A 17510-nucleotide genomic window follows, 5' to 3' on the forward strand; every position below is an offset into this window, starting at 1 on the left:
CTTATTTTTCCAAGTTAAGAGATCTAATGGAGGAAAAATGTCCTTAACTCTTCTTGGATTTTGACAATAACATTGTTACCACAAGTTCAGTTTAATAGGCCTATAGACTGAAACTGTATCAAAATACTTGAACATCCCCAAATTTATCAGCAAATTGCCATGTTTCAAGAAACAGTCCCAAGATGTTCCCATTTGAATTTGTTGTGCACTTTAAAGCCCTGTTAGCCACATTGGTTCAAAAGCTGAGGAGCATTCATTATCAGTGGAAAAACATCTGGATGTAGGGTGCAGAAAAAGGCCTAGTTGCTGAGATGTTTTCAGTCATATACTGTACATGATCCTCATCAGGTTGAGTTTTTTCTAGTTGTTATGGACCTGCTCAGAAAGCTGTCCCTTTCAGAAGTGTTGCAGGGACCACTTAGAATAGATCACAGGATGTTGATGGGCTTCAACTGAGTTTGTACTTATAAGAACACAAATTACACAATGCTTAATGTCTGAATACACACAGTGACTGCGGGATAGACATTTTCAGGCTGTAAATGTGGCTGCTGTTTCTTCTCTAAGAAACCGGTGTGCCGGCACATCCTTAAAGACAGCACAGATGCGAGCTGAGCTTTCATGTCTTCTTCCTGCTTTAGACAGCTGCTGCGAGCTGCACCGAGATCCCCGTCTCTCCTCCCGGGAGAGGTGAGAGGAACTCGATGAGAGCTGGCTGACAGTTTCTGTAAGTTTGAGTTGAAGTATAAATCCAGGGGTTTCAGAATAAGCACAGATTTAGGACTAATCTCATGAATGTATTCCTTAGTGTTGAAAATGATCACTCAAAATACAGGTTTAAAATACTGGGAGTTTTATTTAAAAGCCATCCATGTGAGCATTTCAGGGTTGACACAACTGACACATGTACAAACCAAAGAATACATTTTAAAATTCACAAGCACAGAAAAGGATAAAAACAATGCAGCATGCAACTTCTACAGTATGTGTACATCATTTGAGTACCATGGGCAAACAATAAGTGCAGTATGGTGTTTTTACTTAAGGTTCATTATGGCAGGGGTGGGTACAGATAGGAGAGCATGGTGATGTTTTCTGAGCACTAGCAGTGAAAGAGAGCAGAGATAAACAGGATATCTCCAGATATGGCTTCAATTTCTGTTTTCTATTTTTGTTTGATGCTTGGATGAATATGTGAAAGGGAGAAGCTGATGGATGCAACAGATCAATAAACCACTTCTGACTATTTAAGATACGGTTCAACAGAAAGTCATTTGACTTATGCAATGATGCGTTCCTGAATTTGTAGTCTGTTGCACTGCAATGTATGCAAGGCAAAGAGGCAGCCATTCAACTGGATAACAGTGATTACATTTTGGCACTTAGGGATTGGAGTTAAGATAAAAACAAAAGGGCAGTAAGTGCAGGTAAAACCTGGGAGAAAAACAGCCTGAGGAGTCAGGTGTGTTTAGAAGCGGGCACGGATTCTTTCCAGCGGATCTGTCTCCCACATCTTGGGATCCCAGGCCTGGAACCAGCCAGTGAAAGTCGGGGGCTCTGCTCCCTGTTTGATGGTGGTGATGGGCAGTCCTTTGCGACCAGATGGGTCGGAGTCCACGTATTCTTTAGCTGCATGACAGGAAGATAGATAAAGGAATTGTTTGACAACAACAGGACATGTACAACAAACGTAACACAATTACTGAGAACAAACATTTTATAAATAAAATCTATTTCTGCTTTTTTTTTTGCACACTTGTCTGTCAAGAAGGGAATGACAAATTAAGGGTTAGTTTTTATGAACATATAAAAACAGTGGCCTTTTAAAAATCCAGCAGAAACAGATTTCATAAATGTTTCAAACATGTCCTTTCTTTATCCCACGAGGGAGGATCAATTTTACAATCTGTTGTCAAACATGCTACACACACAGGCTGAACACATGCACAAACAGGATCTCATGGACATGCACTCATGGAGAGATGTCAGAGTGACGGGGGCTGCCCACAGTCATCGTTCCTAAGCTGGTGTGGCTTTGGTGCCTTGCTCAAGGGCACCTCTCTGAAAGTGCACTGGCACCTCTCAGCTGCCAGACCAAATTCACAGACTTGGTCTGCACTGGAACTTGAACCCAGGGACCCTCTAATCCCCAAACCAAGTCCCTAAAGACTGAGCTAGCTAGAACTGTTCAAATATTAAGCCAATGATTTCACTTTTTTCTTAATTTCTGAAATAACTGTGTTAAACATTTTTGGCTCTACATGGATTTACCTTTTTAAAGCTTTTAAAACTTGAAGTTGGTTTAGATGTGTCTCTGTCCACATCTGTCAATCATGGGATCCATATTAATGTTTTCCTTTTTCTTTAATTCTATGTACCCCTTTTTTCCAATATTTCACTATCACTTTCTTGACCTTTCATTTCTAAATAAAAACCTGACTTTCAGCACCTGTCCATTTTTTAACCCCAGTGTTGAAGGCTAAAGCAGTATGAAATGTATCAAAGTGTCCTAAAAGCCTGATTTAAGGGTAGGAGTAATGATTACTCAACATAAACGACAAGTTTGACCGACACACAGAAGCATCCTGAATTGTGGCCGTCGACTGCACAGTACAAAAGAACAAAGGATTTGACTAAACTTGAAATATATAATCTGTGATGATAATGGACTCTGTTTACCATATCGTACCTTTCAGTATTGAAGGCTAGTGGAAGTGCACTAAACACAGTTGATGACAGTAAAGTGCTTTCCGGCAGCAAGTATCTACAGCTGGACAATCTGATCTGAGAGGCACATTTGTTCTTTTCTGTAGGGTTTAATGCAACAAACCTATTTTGGGAGCTCCAGTCCTTTCCTCTGCATTAGCATCGTTTCCAACCCAAAGGAAGATCTACAGGAAAGACGGATACACTTAGTCACTCAACCTGTACAGATCATTTGAAGTTCTTTTAACTGGTTCATTTAAGTCTCTAATTTCCAAGAGGATATTTCACACAATAAATATGTTTTTGCAAGATCTTCTGATGATCATAAGAGAGTTTATCTCACCTGGTCCCAGGTATCCAGGAGCATGACATCATCAGTGGCCAGATCTGACTGAGTGAAGTCTCCTGGTACCTCTTCAACCTGACACAGAAGAAAACTCAGGCTGACTGTGTATAGATTATCTTATATTTCAGTAGCCTATAAACGCATTACTGTGTATGTGGCATAAAGCAGATCATTTGTCCCAGATCTGCACTAAATAAACTTCCTTAATCAAAACAAACCCTACTCTTATCATATCTATCTGTGTGACTTACGCTCAGTCTTCCTGTTTTGTTGGAGCAGCCAAACAGACGTGGAGGGCGGACCATGTTCTGCAGACTCTTGGAGGTCTGATACTCCTTCTTACCTCCAAGAGCGGACCAGAAATCACCTGTGAGGGAAAATAACATCAAGGCAAAGCTATTAACCCCATGTACTTTGTCCCGTGTTTTGTGGTTTCTTTTCATTTGAACAGAAAGTCAATCACATTCACCGCCTAGGTTGTTACAGCTGCTAATGTGTATGCACTTTACATACATTATAATGATATACATTACTTTGTCTTCATAGGTCACTCACCTGGCTCCTTGCCCTCTGACACTTGGCTGGCACTGCCCCCCAGGAAGCCCACCACATGTTTGGCAGCCTCCATCTCCTCATCACTGGCACCAACGCCTCGCCAAACAAACAAGGCGCTCGGGGATTTCAGAACAAACACATCGTTGGTGTTCAGACTGGATGCAGTGGCCCCCGCCTACATACAAACATGCAGACCGGTGAGAGATGGAAATCACAAATCTCTACAGTCACAGTGTCCTGCAGGCACATCATCTCACCTCTACAGCCCGGGTGGCGCGGGAGGAGCTCTGCCGGATGTGAAAAAGGCGGGTGCTGGCAGATTGTGACTGTCCACCTTTACGTGACGTTCCTCCGCTGTGGATGATCATGGGTTTGCCCTGAAACAGACTCATGAGGTGTGGAGGCTCCAGGCCCTGAGTCACTCTCACCTGAGGAGGAAGTCATTAAAAAGTTCATTATTGTGGCTCTTGAAACATTTTTTTGGCCTAAACATTCAATATATATATATATATATATATATATATATATATATATATATATATATATATATATATATCTGTATTTAAATGATGTTTGATTCTGGCAACACCTATGCAGAGCCTCTTGGTTTACACCTTTTTCTGTTGACTGAAAATCAATTCCTACTTTAGTACTCCAGATGCGACGTCCATTCCAACATAACTTTGTTGTCAGAATAATTAAAGCATTGAATTTCAACAATTAAAGTAAGCTTAAATAAAAAGTCACAACAAAAAATACAACTTGGACATATAAAAGAAGTTATGATGTTCACTGTGATGAGTCAAACACATATCTCAAACAAACTATAACAAATCTGTACCATATAGAATTGAATTGGAAACAATGGATGTCTGAAATTGAAGCCAAATTGCATTTTTTAAATAAAGCAGCAGGGGCCATGAATGTTACCTGGTTTAAAGTACATAGTTTTTATACATACAAAACCTTCTGCAAGGCATTTTAAGGGGAAACTATCAATGTGAGTTAGGGCATACTTTTTTTTATATGTTTTTAAAGTTTTACCAGTTTTCACAATAAGTTACTGGCATAAAAAGATCAACCAGGAAATAAGATAATTTCCCAGCATTTGTTGGCTGACTGAAACCAATATGTGTTTTTTGTTTTATGAAGTGCTTTGGGTTGAGTGGAGTGGAACCACAATGAACAGTACAGTGACACTGCCCTCTGCTGGTTGTTTGAGGTTTGTTGTTTTCAGGGCAAAAGAGCCATTTTTTTTTTGTCCGCTGTGCTTCTCCGTTATTATTACTTGAAATAAATTTAGGAAGATCAACCTTAATATTTGGTTTTCAACATTGGTGATATCAAGAAATGACATGCTTGAGCTACTGGACTAATCGTACATGGAAACTTTAATGACTAATTTTTACAACTTCAGTAAAACTTGAATGAGGAAGAAGGCAAATTTGAAGCTTTTATGTCAAAGTGGCTACCTCTTCATTTCTTCCACAATCTTTGTCTTCTGCTCAGAATATTTGTGGTACGGTACTTGTGTTTATTCATGCCAGCTTCTCGAAAATAAAACTAAAATAACCCCTTTTAATAATGTTTATCATTCCTTTAATACTCTTGAGTCCAAGTCAAGGTTGATTTTGATTTTTTTCAGGGATTAAAATGACACTGTACAGAATCTGAGCTTGTTTTTATACGTGACATTAAGGCGATCAGTGCGTCAGTGTCGAGCTCTAACCTGAACCGGGGATCCGCCCATTGAGTCATCGAGCTTCACTGTGAGGAAGGCAGAGGCGGCCAGTTCATCCTGCGTGCACTTCAGCCCCTGCCTGACACAGTCACACACAAACAGTCTGTCATTTACAGATCTATAAGTCAGCTTAGACTGGGCGTGGTGGGGTAAAGTGTGTACATGCTCGCTGCTCCATCTGGTAATTCACACTGTATTACACAAAGTACACAGTACACATGTTTGTGCAGATCTCTCACCAGGTGTAGATGATGTGCTGCTCCCGGCTCCCCTGTCTGTAGCTGTAAAGGATGAGGTAACAGTCTCCACCGTAGAAGTGACCGTAATGGGAGGGATCAACAGGAACCCTGTCGCCGTTCTCAACACGCCAGATCTAAAAACCAGACCACATTCTGTTTTCCCCCGCCTTACTGCAACATTTTCTCTATACAGACTTTTTTAAAACCTTCATATTTCCCTCGTACCTGGACTTTGCCCTTTCCATCATCCACCATGCCGTGTTGTGCTGCCATGGCTTTGTTGGAGTGCAGGGTGGAGGCATCAAAGGGAACCTGTTCCACTTTGGCTATGCGACCGATGGTGAAGGCCTTACTGGGACCGGTCGTCTCGTCTTTGTCCTTCCAGTCGCAGAAGAATTGCTTAAACAGAGTGGTCTCAGCTCCTGCAGGAAGCACTTGGATCTGCAAAAAAAAGGGATTGTAACCTCTGTTTAATGATGTGCAATCTTGTCATGAAGACTCCAGTAATGAGACTAATTCTGCATAAACAAAAAGCAGCTTTTCTATAATGGTTGAGTTAGAGTGATAATGCATTGGTCAGTTCTACCTGTGTCTTGTTGGAATAGCCCTTGTCTTTGATGAACTTCTGACCTGCTGACATGGCTGCTTTGCGCTCTGACATGTTGGCCTTGGGACCTACATGGAGCCAGAAAAGACTTGAGGTGATGAGACGTTCATAATTCTCTACAAACACATCAAGTTATCTTTGCTGTTGGTGAAGCTGTTGGTACCTTTCCAAACAAAAATGTTCTTGTCCACCCCGTTGTCCAGGATGTAGCACTCCTCCAGAGACAGCATGGCCTGTTTGAAAGGACTGGATGGAGCCACAGCTGACACCTTCATTGATCCGGATGCATCAGAGATCTACGAACAGAAGAGACAGCATCATGAACCAGCTCTGTTGTTAAAGGCGGACAGTTCAGTGAGAACATCCACATCATTCAAACACTTTTATTTGTTACAGGTTTTAAACCATAAGAACCATATTTATCATTGTAGAATGATGTAGTGTCATTTTTATCAAGTGAACTTCAATCAAGGATAACCAATTAGAGGTTTATCTTTTCATGCATACCTCAGAGTTGAACTTCATAGTAAAAAATCCTGTTCAGTGATTTATAAATCAATGTATTATTCAAAAGTTCAAAGTGTTTATCGTTAAGAACCATAAGGACCGGATTCAGCTCGTAATATGCAAACTACTCAATTTTCCCCTTTAGCCTTGTGAAATATCAATTTAAAGTCTGAGTATGAATTTTCCTTTCCACCAAGATGTCAAAGTTACATTAACACTTGATGGACATTTGATTAAGCACACTTTTTAGTTATCCTTGAACAAAAGCTCTGCAATTATTTTTACTTTTACCAAGGTTCTCATTTTTTCCATTACGTTCACGCTGGCAAAAAATTAAACATTCTTCTTCATGTTTGTTAACGGTGTAGTAGTGGGTGGTGGTGTTTTACTGGAGTGCATTATATAAAAAGTTGTGTTTTGAATACTCTTTCCCTCTAATTTATGTTCCTGGGGTGGATAACAATGAAGAACATCTCTCTCACAATAATGTGATCAACTTTCATGACACTGCATATTATCAACACTTAAATCAACTCCTCTGTGACAGAGTCAATAAAAACTGAGTCTCATCAATTTGTAAAGGCAGAGTTAACGGGCCGAGCTTTTGTTTTTATAAGCTGTTATTGAGTGTAATTGTTCATTTCATTACCATGTAGAGGGCGCCCTTCTTCTTGTTGGAGGTGTCTACCTTCTCATCGTCCTGGGAACCAGGGGCAATGTTTGGCTTGGGCCCCAGAGCCTGAAGAGCAAAAGGAATGAGTTATAGGGCTCCTTCATTTGTATTAATTATCATCACAAGCACATAAAAATACATTTATTTTGCAGACTTTGCTCTACAACTTCTATCTGATTCAAAACTGACAGAAAGTTGATTCAAAATTGACTGAATGAATTATGTCATCTAGGACCCTTCCCCCTCCCCTCTCGCTCTCTATCTCTCTCTCTCTTGTTCTCCCTCTTTCTCTCTCTCACTCTCTCTTTCTCTCTCTCACTCTCTCTCTCTCTGTCTCTCTCTCTCATGAAGCCTCTCTGGAGTTTACACTCCTCTCGTGTTGTAAAGGAAAAGTTTTCAATGCTGCTTTGGCACATAGTTGGCACAAGTGCAGGCCATCACAAAGGAACACATTGTGTCCACTCGTTCCCACGCTGACTAACTCAGCCGCCGTGAAATGCATCATAAACTATCATAGTTCTTATAAGCCGTCACCCTTGTGGTGAAAACTTCAGAACATGGCCGAGATTCAGCAGGAGGGCGGTAAGTTAGCGATGTGAAGTCAAGTATGAGAAGATGTGTGTGATTGTGTGTCACCTGTATGATTGCTTCCGGCTCTTCCCCCTCGTTCACTACATGCAGTTTAGCTCGGCCGTTTCTCTCGTTATCCCTGATGTCGATGGTGACCTGAGCAGCCTTTAACTTCTCAAAACGGTTACACTCACTGCCGCACCACTGATACACATCCTGCAGGAGAGGAAAAGACAGAGAACGGATATTAAATAGAAATCCGAAAGATTGAAGTCCACCCTGATTTTGATGACAAATGTGATTACTCGGGTATAACAGAAGAGCGTCTGATGCATCTATTGACAGAGCAGCGCAAAAAACCCAACTATTTAATGAAGAAAAAATGATCATGATCAGCTATAGAAGAGAACTAGCAGGAAGTTTGTTTTACATAAATTAAGGCTGTGTTATTGGGAGCCCCTCATGCTTGGGTAGGGAGCTGGAATTCAGCCCTCTAATGGTGGCCCGAACAAGCAACAATGAATATGACTCTATAGAGAGGTAATGATTGGATGTCAAAAAACATTTAAAAAATGTGAGACCATATATGCCGAGGAAAAAAAAATCTTTATCTTACTATCTTACTTTAAAGCTCCTGTGGGGAGTTTTCAGCTGGTTATGAAACAGACTGAAATTAACACTGCTGCCTTTTTATGACCTACAAACTTATCATTTAAGACCAGAAGCATTTATATCAACTTCCTTCTTATAAATCTTTCTAATGCATGCAAAACCCTGGGGAGGGTAGGTGTCAGTCAGGAACTGCATGCACACAAAAACCTTTTGTTTACATTCTGACACAAACTCTGGATCGGTGATACATTTGACTGTTAAATTAAAGAAGGGGAAGATTATTTTTTTTTAGATTACTATCAATACATGGTGAGGACAAAATCAGCAAAGAGATAAAAGGTACTGCTCTATCAACAGGGAGGACTGAAATTGACACCTTAGTTCTTCACAGGAGCTTTAAGAAGGACGCTTTAACTCTTTCAATTAGCTATGATGGACGTATCATTATAACAGACATTGGTAATACAGTATCTGATTTAAGCTGGCCGACCTTGCCCAGATCAATAATGAAGCAGTCTCCTTTGTTGAAGCTGGACCAGGACATGTCCACCTCTGTGGCTCTGATGGCCCTGCGACCCTTGATGTGCAGCAGGCGCTTCACGTTCATGTCGTTGGTCACCACGTGCTGGAAACCTGAGGCCACACCCCCTTTCTGTGACCCAAAAAAAAGATCAGTTAAGTGAGGTTCTTTACTGGGAAGACTTTACTAAACTCTCAGCTACATTTGATATGTGCATGTGTAAAGTTAGAAGAAAAAAATAGCTTTTTCCACACTGTGCCTTATACAATCACTATATGTCAGCCAAATATTTAACATGAATGAACCACAGGGAGGTTTGAGGCAGGATGTTTGGGAAAAGAGGATTTTACAACACACAGAGCTCCACATTTGCAGCACAGTGAGGGTGGAATGAGGTTTACACAACACCATAAAACTTCAATGGGCCCAAGACTGTAAATGTGTCTTCCAGATAATAAACTTTACATGTAGGATCCTACAAAGCACAGTAAACAAAGCCAGCAAAGCTGATCGAATGATACCAACATGATGCCTACTTCTGCAAAGGAGGATCATGTCTGTTCTGTTAAACAGTCTGGTACCTTGGGGGCAGGGTTTTCTCGCAATGTGCCGTCCTTGGTGAAGCCAGTAAACAAAATAGGTTTTTTAAAAGACATGCAAATGCAGCACAGAAAATAAGAAACAGATGCACTTTCTGCTGGAGAAACAAGCAATGCGACTGCACTGATAGATGAAGCTTGAGGGGCTTTTTAAGCCGTTGAAACTTAAGTTGAGATAAAGCCATGTAGCTTCATATGAATGAACACTAACCAAGAGGGACTTCCTTGTTCTTATAATTTCTGCTGAGGGTTTAGCATTTACCCACAGAGTCTGCTTAGCATCTGGATGAGCGGCTTTTAATGAGGCTCCAAAATAGAAACCACATTTATGCTGTCTGTGCTTTTCTCAAGACAGAGACACTAAAACTTTCCACTGCAACAATACAAGCTCTGTTTATTCTAATGGAAGGACTGTTTCACCAAAACTATGAAGCGATAATTTGGTTTAGTTTTGCCTGTTTTCTGAAGAACACAGTGTACATTTGAGAGTGTGTGTATGTGAGCTGTGATTCTGCACATGTGTTTCCATGCTCAAAGTTTGCAAAACGCAGTAAACAGGAATTTGGAATAATTATAGCAAACTAAAGCCAGAAGGGGTTTGGATGGCTTTCATTTAAATGAGAAACAGACGGCTGGTAAAAGAAAAAAGACAGAGTGGTCTGGCTCATGTCTTCTAAAATGTCCCTCACTGAGCAGGCGTGGTTGCCCGGGTTACAGTCAGTCAGTCAGTCAGTCAGACACACCCTGAGAGTGCAGTGCGGGTAATGTTGATCTTCCTCTGAACTTCAGACTCATTACCTTCACTCTTTGGCAAATTGCACTGACTGCTGACAATCATTAAACACTGGAGATTAGTTTAAAGAAACTTCAAACAGAGTTAGTTGCTCCTTAGTATGTTTTGTGTCACCAGAACTTCCACTGTTAATTCTGTAAAGTGTACTTGTTTTATATTCATGAACCTCAGCCTGAAGACACAAGTGTCATTGCCTCTGCTCTTATTCATGGAGTCATTATCTAGAGAAATTGTCCCCAACCCTTTTTTCCTCTAAACCTTCAAAACACAAAAATGTCCTCTTGTGACCGCTGGTAAGCACTTGTTAACATGCAAGATGTGAGAAACTTAATCAAAACATGCGACTTTCTCTTCTCAAACTGTTTCTTTTTAACATGTAAGGGCCTTACTATGTACACCTGTATAGTAATTTCAACAAAATAAGGCTTAAGCCATGCTAGCAGCAGCTTCATAAGGAAATACTTTAGCTAACATGCTAGCATATTCACAATGAGAATACTAACATCATAGTCCTTGGTGTGTCTATGTTTAAGTTATAAACTAACTTTGTTTGACAAGTAAGCATCCCAATATGAGTGCTCCTTAAATACTAGGACATGCAGGAATTTAATTATTAAAGTATTGGACAAAAACAAACTTCACTTGATATAAAGGCGATGAAGACTAGTGAACATAGTGTTGTGTGTTAGCATGCTAACATTTTTTTAATTAGCCATGTATGAACCATAGGAGTTTGGAATTTGGTTTACAAAGTGTTGGACAAATCTGCTGTGATGTGATGGAGCTAAATGAAAGTTAAGGGATATTCAGAGGTTTGACGACTTGATGAAAAATGTCACGTTCGTCTAAAAGTTCAGGTATTTCAGTGCTAAACTAAACTTAAGTGGTGGAAGTGGTGGACTGACCCACAGGTGTCCACAGTGTCATACCACATTATGGCTAGAAAGCACAGATAAGAGATCATTTAAAATAATTACAACATTTTATGCAGCGAACATTTATTTCTGAACCGGATTGGGAACCTGGTGTCAACAGTGACACCAGCTGTCTGACGGTCTCTCTGTTGTTCAGTGAAGCTCACCTGGTACTTGATTCCTGATCTGAAGTACCCCAAAAAGGTGGTTGATTCACTGTTCTGCACCTCCCTGTACTGCACAGGACCGCCACCCAGGAAGTCATCCAGCTGAGAGGAAAAGATGGCAGCCGCTCCACTCTCATCTTGAGAACACTCGTCCCCTGCATAAAAAGAGACATTTTCAGCCTTTAAAAAAAATAAAATGTAAACTCAAACTATTTCACAGCAAGACTAGAGTATTACGTTTCTCTCACAATATGATCAGCGAAAACTGCAGCACTTAAGTTTCTTCAGTGACCTGATGGGACCTGTGAGTAATGACTGGAGAGTTTGAATCACTTAAACCACATCTGCAGCAGAGGAGCTTTGTATCCTGTTATTACCATCAGATGGCACACAACATGGATAAAACTATTCCATTGCTGTGCATGACTAACATCGATCCCAGACACAGGGATTTATGACATCCTCCTGTTGTTTCTGCTGCAACATCTCAAAGAGGATTTCAGTGGATGTTTCAACAAAAAGGATTGGTTTGTGTGCCTGTTGAATAATAGTGGCAGGAAAAACTACAAACATGCCATTGCCTGTGTCTGTGGCCTGTGGGGGTTTTCCAGATGTGAGTCATGCGGTGGTTCCTTTAAGGTCTCTGTTATGGTTATGTCACTAAAGCTTTACAGAGCATGGGAACAACATTCAAGTTTAAAACAGTAACTCGTGTTTGTTCTGTATTGCCATGAAGTGAGTCAGACAGCCCAAGGAAGGAGCTGGGAGGAGGAGAGGAATTTCACAAGCTAGTGTGACTTTAAGTGGAAAATAATTCAACGTCTCATGCTGCAGATGATGTTCATGCACTCAGCTTCAACAGGTTTGAAGTAAATAAATCAATCAAATGTAAATATCACAGCTATAGAGCAAGGTAATGACATGAGGAAGCTGCACTGTCTCTGCTAGTCGTGAAATAGCTAAAGACCTTTTAGGTTTAAGTTTCAGTACCATTTTCACAAGAAATATTTAGACTCTGGTTCTAACTAACTTCAATAAGGAACTGATCCCCATTGTTATTTTATCTTTCTTTTATACAGAAGTATATTTCTGTCAACCCAATATGATAAGATAAAGAAAATGCATTGGTATCATAAAATGTGAAAGGTTAATCATTGAAAGATTTTTCCGGGTGATGTCAAGATATTTTCAAGTTTTTGTGACTTACAAATGTATCATGTAAGAACAGGAAAGCTATTCAAGTTTTTTCATGATCTCAACATTCGAGCAAAAACCTTGCAAAAACCCAAAAACTTTTCGTGAAAGAAACTACACTTTTGTTCTTTTGACTTCATGATCTAGTACAGTGGCTCTCAACTGATGGATCTGGGTAATAAAGTGTCAAAAAGTCTATGAAGCACTCTTACAACATGTTGGTTTTGTTCCTTCTCTTTGTTCTGTCACAAGTTCTGTACCATCTGAGTCCAAACTGCACTACTTTTCATTCAATAAATCTGATTGGTTGGAAATATATCTGAATTGGGGTCACTGTTTTTACGAAGGAGTTGTGGGGGGGTCCTTAAGGTAGACCAGTTGAGAACCACTGATCTAGTACACTTTTGGAATTTACACAAGGGGGTCACTTAAAAAAATCTCATACACCCACTCAGACAAACAAAAAGAGATGACACCATGACAAAAGTATCTCTCAAGAGAAATATAATTATACATTAGAAAATTGCAGGGGGGAAAAATCAGTGCTAGCATAAGGGGAATTGCTGCAATAAATTTGTTCCATGCCAGAGTGTTTTCTAAAAAATGCTCTGCTAAGACTCTTCCAGTTTAGAGAACAGAATGATACTTAACAAGATAAGCTGCATGTTTAAAAAAAACAATCATACTGTCCTAATAGATTCATAGAGATGTGCTAAATTTGTGTGGATGTCTTACCCAGCCACATGTGTATGTTGTATGAAGGAGCTGCGGTGGTGGCGAGCAGCAGGTAGGCGTCCCCGGTGTAGAAGCTGCCATGCAGGGCTTTAGGAACCGGCTTCAGGTCCATGTTCTCGATACGCCACACCTGCAGGCCAGGCTGCTTCCCTGCAGTTGCAAACTCCCGATGAGAAACCATGATGGCTCTAGGATGAGATGAAAGGAAAGGAGAAGGAGAATAGATGTGAAGACCCAGGAGGTCAGAGGAAAAAAAGAGTTTTGATATTTTTTCGATTTGTAAACTTTGCTACAAAATCATAACCAAACTTTAGGACAGGCGCAGCGAACAAGAAACAAACACATAATAATGTGCATCATCTTGTGCTTCCTGAATATGATGTTTTTGCAGAGTTGTGGGTAACAGCTGACAGACACGAACCCACAGTGGTTATAAATACATGCGCTATCATGACAGAAGGCCTCTTACCGTACGTGGGTGTTCATTCTAAAGATCAAACCAGACAAACTAGTTCTTTAAAGCTGTAATTAAAAGTGCCATGTGCAGTATTGCTGCTGCTCACATCAGGAACTTGTTAAGATGCATTGATCATTGTGGTTTCTAAAGTTTCTTTATGGTATTTTCTCTGTGTCATAAGAAACAAAAACAATCCCCCTGGAGGGTTAGATGCTCTGTTTATGGTCATGCCAATGTCCAGTTAAACCTGTTAGCTGTGTAAAAATGCCTCCAAAAATGTAAATATGATTTCCATGTTCAGTACAAACTGCCACGTGAAGTTTTCAGAGATAAAAAGCATCTCATAAGATCTTCATTTTCTGGAAATAAAGCTCATAAGCGCCATAGCATTGTCGGATGTAAAGAATGTATTTTACTGACGAGAGATTGATGCACTTTGGACCTCTATCAGTGGATATTTAATCAGCTCTAACAATAAGCCTTCACAGGAGAGATAACCACTGACCTTTTAACACACATATTTAATAATTTTATAACTGATAACAAGATTAAACAAACCGTATCATCCTTGTGTTATTACTGCACCAGTTTTACAGTCGAGTGCTTCAACAAACCGTTTATAAAAATGTTGAGATTCTTTTTTAAAAGCTGGAACCATAATGAAAGTTAAGAGATTGTGCAGATTTTCCAGATTAAACAAGATTACAAGACAGATTACAAATCCCTGTAGAAGCAGGATTATCACTGCATCGAGGTTGACGTCGACTGATGACACAGGATGTGCAATGTGAACTTCCTCCCTCCTGCAATAGTTTACAGTTTTAAACTGTGATGGCCCTGTAACTAAAGCCTTCATTCTGTATTTATTAAAGATTGAAGTAAAAAACGTGATTTAATCAACAAAAATGACCTGCCATTCACACCAACTACAATAACACAAACAAACAGACAAACACACATCATCACCTGAAGGACTCATTTGTTTGTTCAGCTGTGAGTAAGTAGTATCAGGTTTCAGCCTGCAGAGAGAAAACCCTGCAGAGCACTTACTGTAACAGACTGATCAATAAATGCTGCATCATGGACAAAATGTTCAAATCACTTAAAGTTATGCTGGATTCCTGTCTGGAGCTTAATGCACTGTTTATAAAAGGGTGTGACACCATAGCAATCTATGACGCTGCAGATCTGTGTGCTTTAATGAGAGACCCAACCTCAGATTTTCTTCTGCTGACGGATGATAGGCTCCATTATGTTTCGTCTAATATGTGCATTTGTAAAATAATATACTTGCAATAAACTCAAAATCCTTGATGCATTCACGTCGCTGTCATTTGAGATAATATTAAGCCTACTCCTTACACACCTTTTTTTCTTTTTTTTCTTTTAGCCTATTACATCACAACCAAACTACAACTTCCTGCAGCACCCTCTATCGCAGGTTTTAACTTTAAAAAAAGAAATAAAAGCAGATGATAACAGAGATTTTCGCCCAGAATAAGCACAGACTTATTCTATGTTTTCACTTTTTTTCTTTTTTTTTCACGCTGCAGTTCCTCTCTCTGTTTTCGGCGCTTTCACAGGCTATGAGTCGAAGAGGAGAAATGACGGAGATTTTTCCACAACTGGAAATCCTCCGTTAACAAACTTAGCAGTCCTGAATGAACTGCTGAATGCATTTGCGACTGCATTTTCTCATATGATAATCTGCGCGATCCAATTTAAAAAGGCCTTATCATAAACGTGTTGGAAGGTCCAGAAAAGTGACCAAACGAGAGAAGAAACGTAAACTCACAGATTGAAGGATGAGTCACACAGGAGAGAGGAGCAGGAGCTGATGAAGGAGGCTGAAGATGAGGGAGTGAGCTGTGTATAGAGGAGATTTATGTTTTAATGTGAAATAGGCAACAGCAGGAGGAGGAGGAGGAGGAGTTAGGAAGAAGAGAATGGAGGCTGGTCTGTCTGAGGGCAATAGAGAGATCTGATTGGAGATGCTTCTGTAAGTGTCTTACAGAGGATTTCCTCAAAAATGCATCTTCAATGTGTTGAGCTAATTCAGGAATGAGCTATAATTTTCGTCTTTTGATTTCTGTTGTGCGTGAACTTGACGCTGTGCTTCTTGCTTTTTTAGTGTGCAAGTGTCAAAGTGCTCAGATAGGCAGGTACAAAGTTCATCAAGTCAGAGGATCCTCCTTAAGCAGCACTTGTATCAACAGTGTGTGTGTGTGTGTGTGTGTGTGTGTGTGTGTGTGTGTGTGTGTGTGTGTGTGTGTGTGTGTTGTCTTAGCTCAAAAATTGTGTGACTCCAAAAATACCAGCAAGGGAAATGTGCCTCCCTTTGGTTTCCTGTAATGTACTGTGACCTTCATGACATAACAGACCGTGGCACAGCTACACGGAAAAACTTTACGTTTTTAAGGAATTTCTTAAAACACATGCAGATTCAAACTTCAACGCTGCACAGAAGACACCACAAACATCAGCTGAGGATGCTAAATAAGATTGCCTTGTTTTACACACACAACAAACAGGGTATGGCTATTAAGTACAACTCTGCCCTTTGTTAGCACTCTGTACAGAACTTGCTGTGCAGCAAATCTCACTTCAAACCTGCAGGCATGCTCACACAGGTCAATCCTCTACTACCGTACTCTCACTGTCTCTTTCTGCGGGCAGTGTGTTTGTTTTTCCCTCAGGCCTGATCAGACATGGTGAGACCCATGGTTGTACAAACATAAACGTTAAGCACACATGGAGGACAGTGTGTAGCCCATATGCTGCAGAAAGTAAAACCAAACACAGACAGGAGCACCGGCATCAGGACCCTGTTTAACGCCTGCCCGTGAATCTCGACTGTCTTTTGGGCAATTTTTCAATTGAAATGGGTTTGTTGAAACAGATGTTTCACAAATGCAAGTTGCACTTTTGCAATATACAGCTTCTCCCTTCTGCTATCATCTGATGGACATAGCAGGCCACATGATGATGCGTCACTAAGAATATAAAAACAGCTGTTGCAGATGATTCTTCTTTTTCACTTTTAAAACAAGAAGTGAGTTGGGGAAATAAACTGTTTACGATGTGTTACGTCACAACATTTGTTCGGGAAACACTGGCTAAAAACCTCAGTAAAGTTAGCATTGCTCTTTATGGAGGATACACTGGAGCAACTTACAGACATTATTGTGAAATTCAACCTGTTTGTGGTTCATTATGACTGCTTTTGATTTCAACTATAAACACGTGAGATCTGCCAATCCACATTTGTCGTATGTAACCAAACATTTCAATTAGATTTGACTGAAATATTCTTAAAAAGAGGATCGGTACTGTTATCTTTGTTTCACACTAGTCATCCATCCACTTCTGCGACTAACTTCCCATTTTATAAAACATTAGTAACAGTATTGTGGTAACAGCGTCCCTCTGAAATCGGCTGATAACAGTGGAGCCAGACCAAGGCTCAGGCTTATCTTCAAACAGGATGTCACAGTGGGCCGAATGGCTGTCTGCAGCCTCATTGTGCCACACGCTGAAAGCTGACTGATGCACATCCTCAGTGACAATACGACCAA

General features: G+C 40.3%; 1 protein-coding gene across 1 annotated transcript; it reads right to left on the reverse strand.

The window, feature by feature from the left end:
• Positions 1-836: 836 nt before the first annotated feature.
• Positions 837-15889, reverse strand: scinlb (scinderin like b). The gene is made up of 17 exons (XM_020649341.3): positions 15731-15889; positions 13479-13666; positions 11550-11704; positions 9047-9208; positions 8011-8160; positions 7351-7440; positions 6358-6490; positions 6174-6262; positions 5813-6028; positions 5588-5721; positions 5337-5427; positions 3865-4035; positions 3608-3782; positions 3304-3419; positions 3050-3127; positions 2831-2891; positions 837-1629 (listed from the first exon to the last, which is right to left on the reverse strand). Exons 2-17 carry the CDS (start codon positions 13657-13659, stop codon positions 1469-1471), a joined length of 2163 nt encoding a protein of 720 aa, XP_020504997.1. The 5' UTR covers positions 13660-13666; positions 15731-15889; the 3' UTR covers positions 837-1468.
• Positions 15890-17510: the final 1621 nt, after the last annotated feature.

The sequence above is a fragment of the Labrus bergylta genome, chromosome 4 (assembly GCF_963930695.1).
Source record: "Labrus bergylta chromosome 4, fLabBer1.1, whole genome shotgun sequence".
NCBI lineage: Eukaryota > Metazoa > Chordata > Actinopteri > Labriformes > Labridae > Labrus > Labrus bergylta.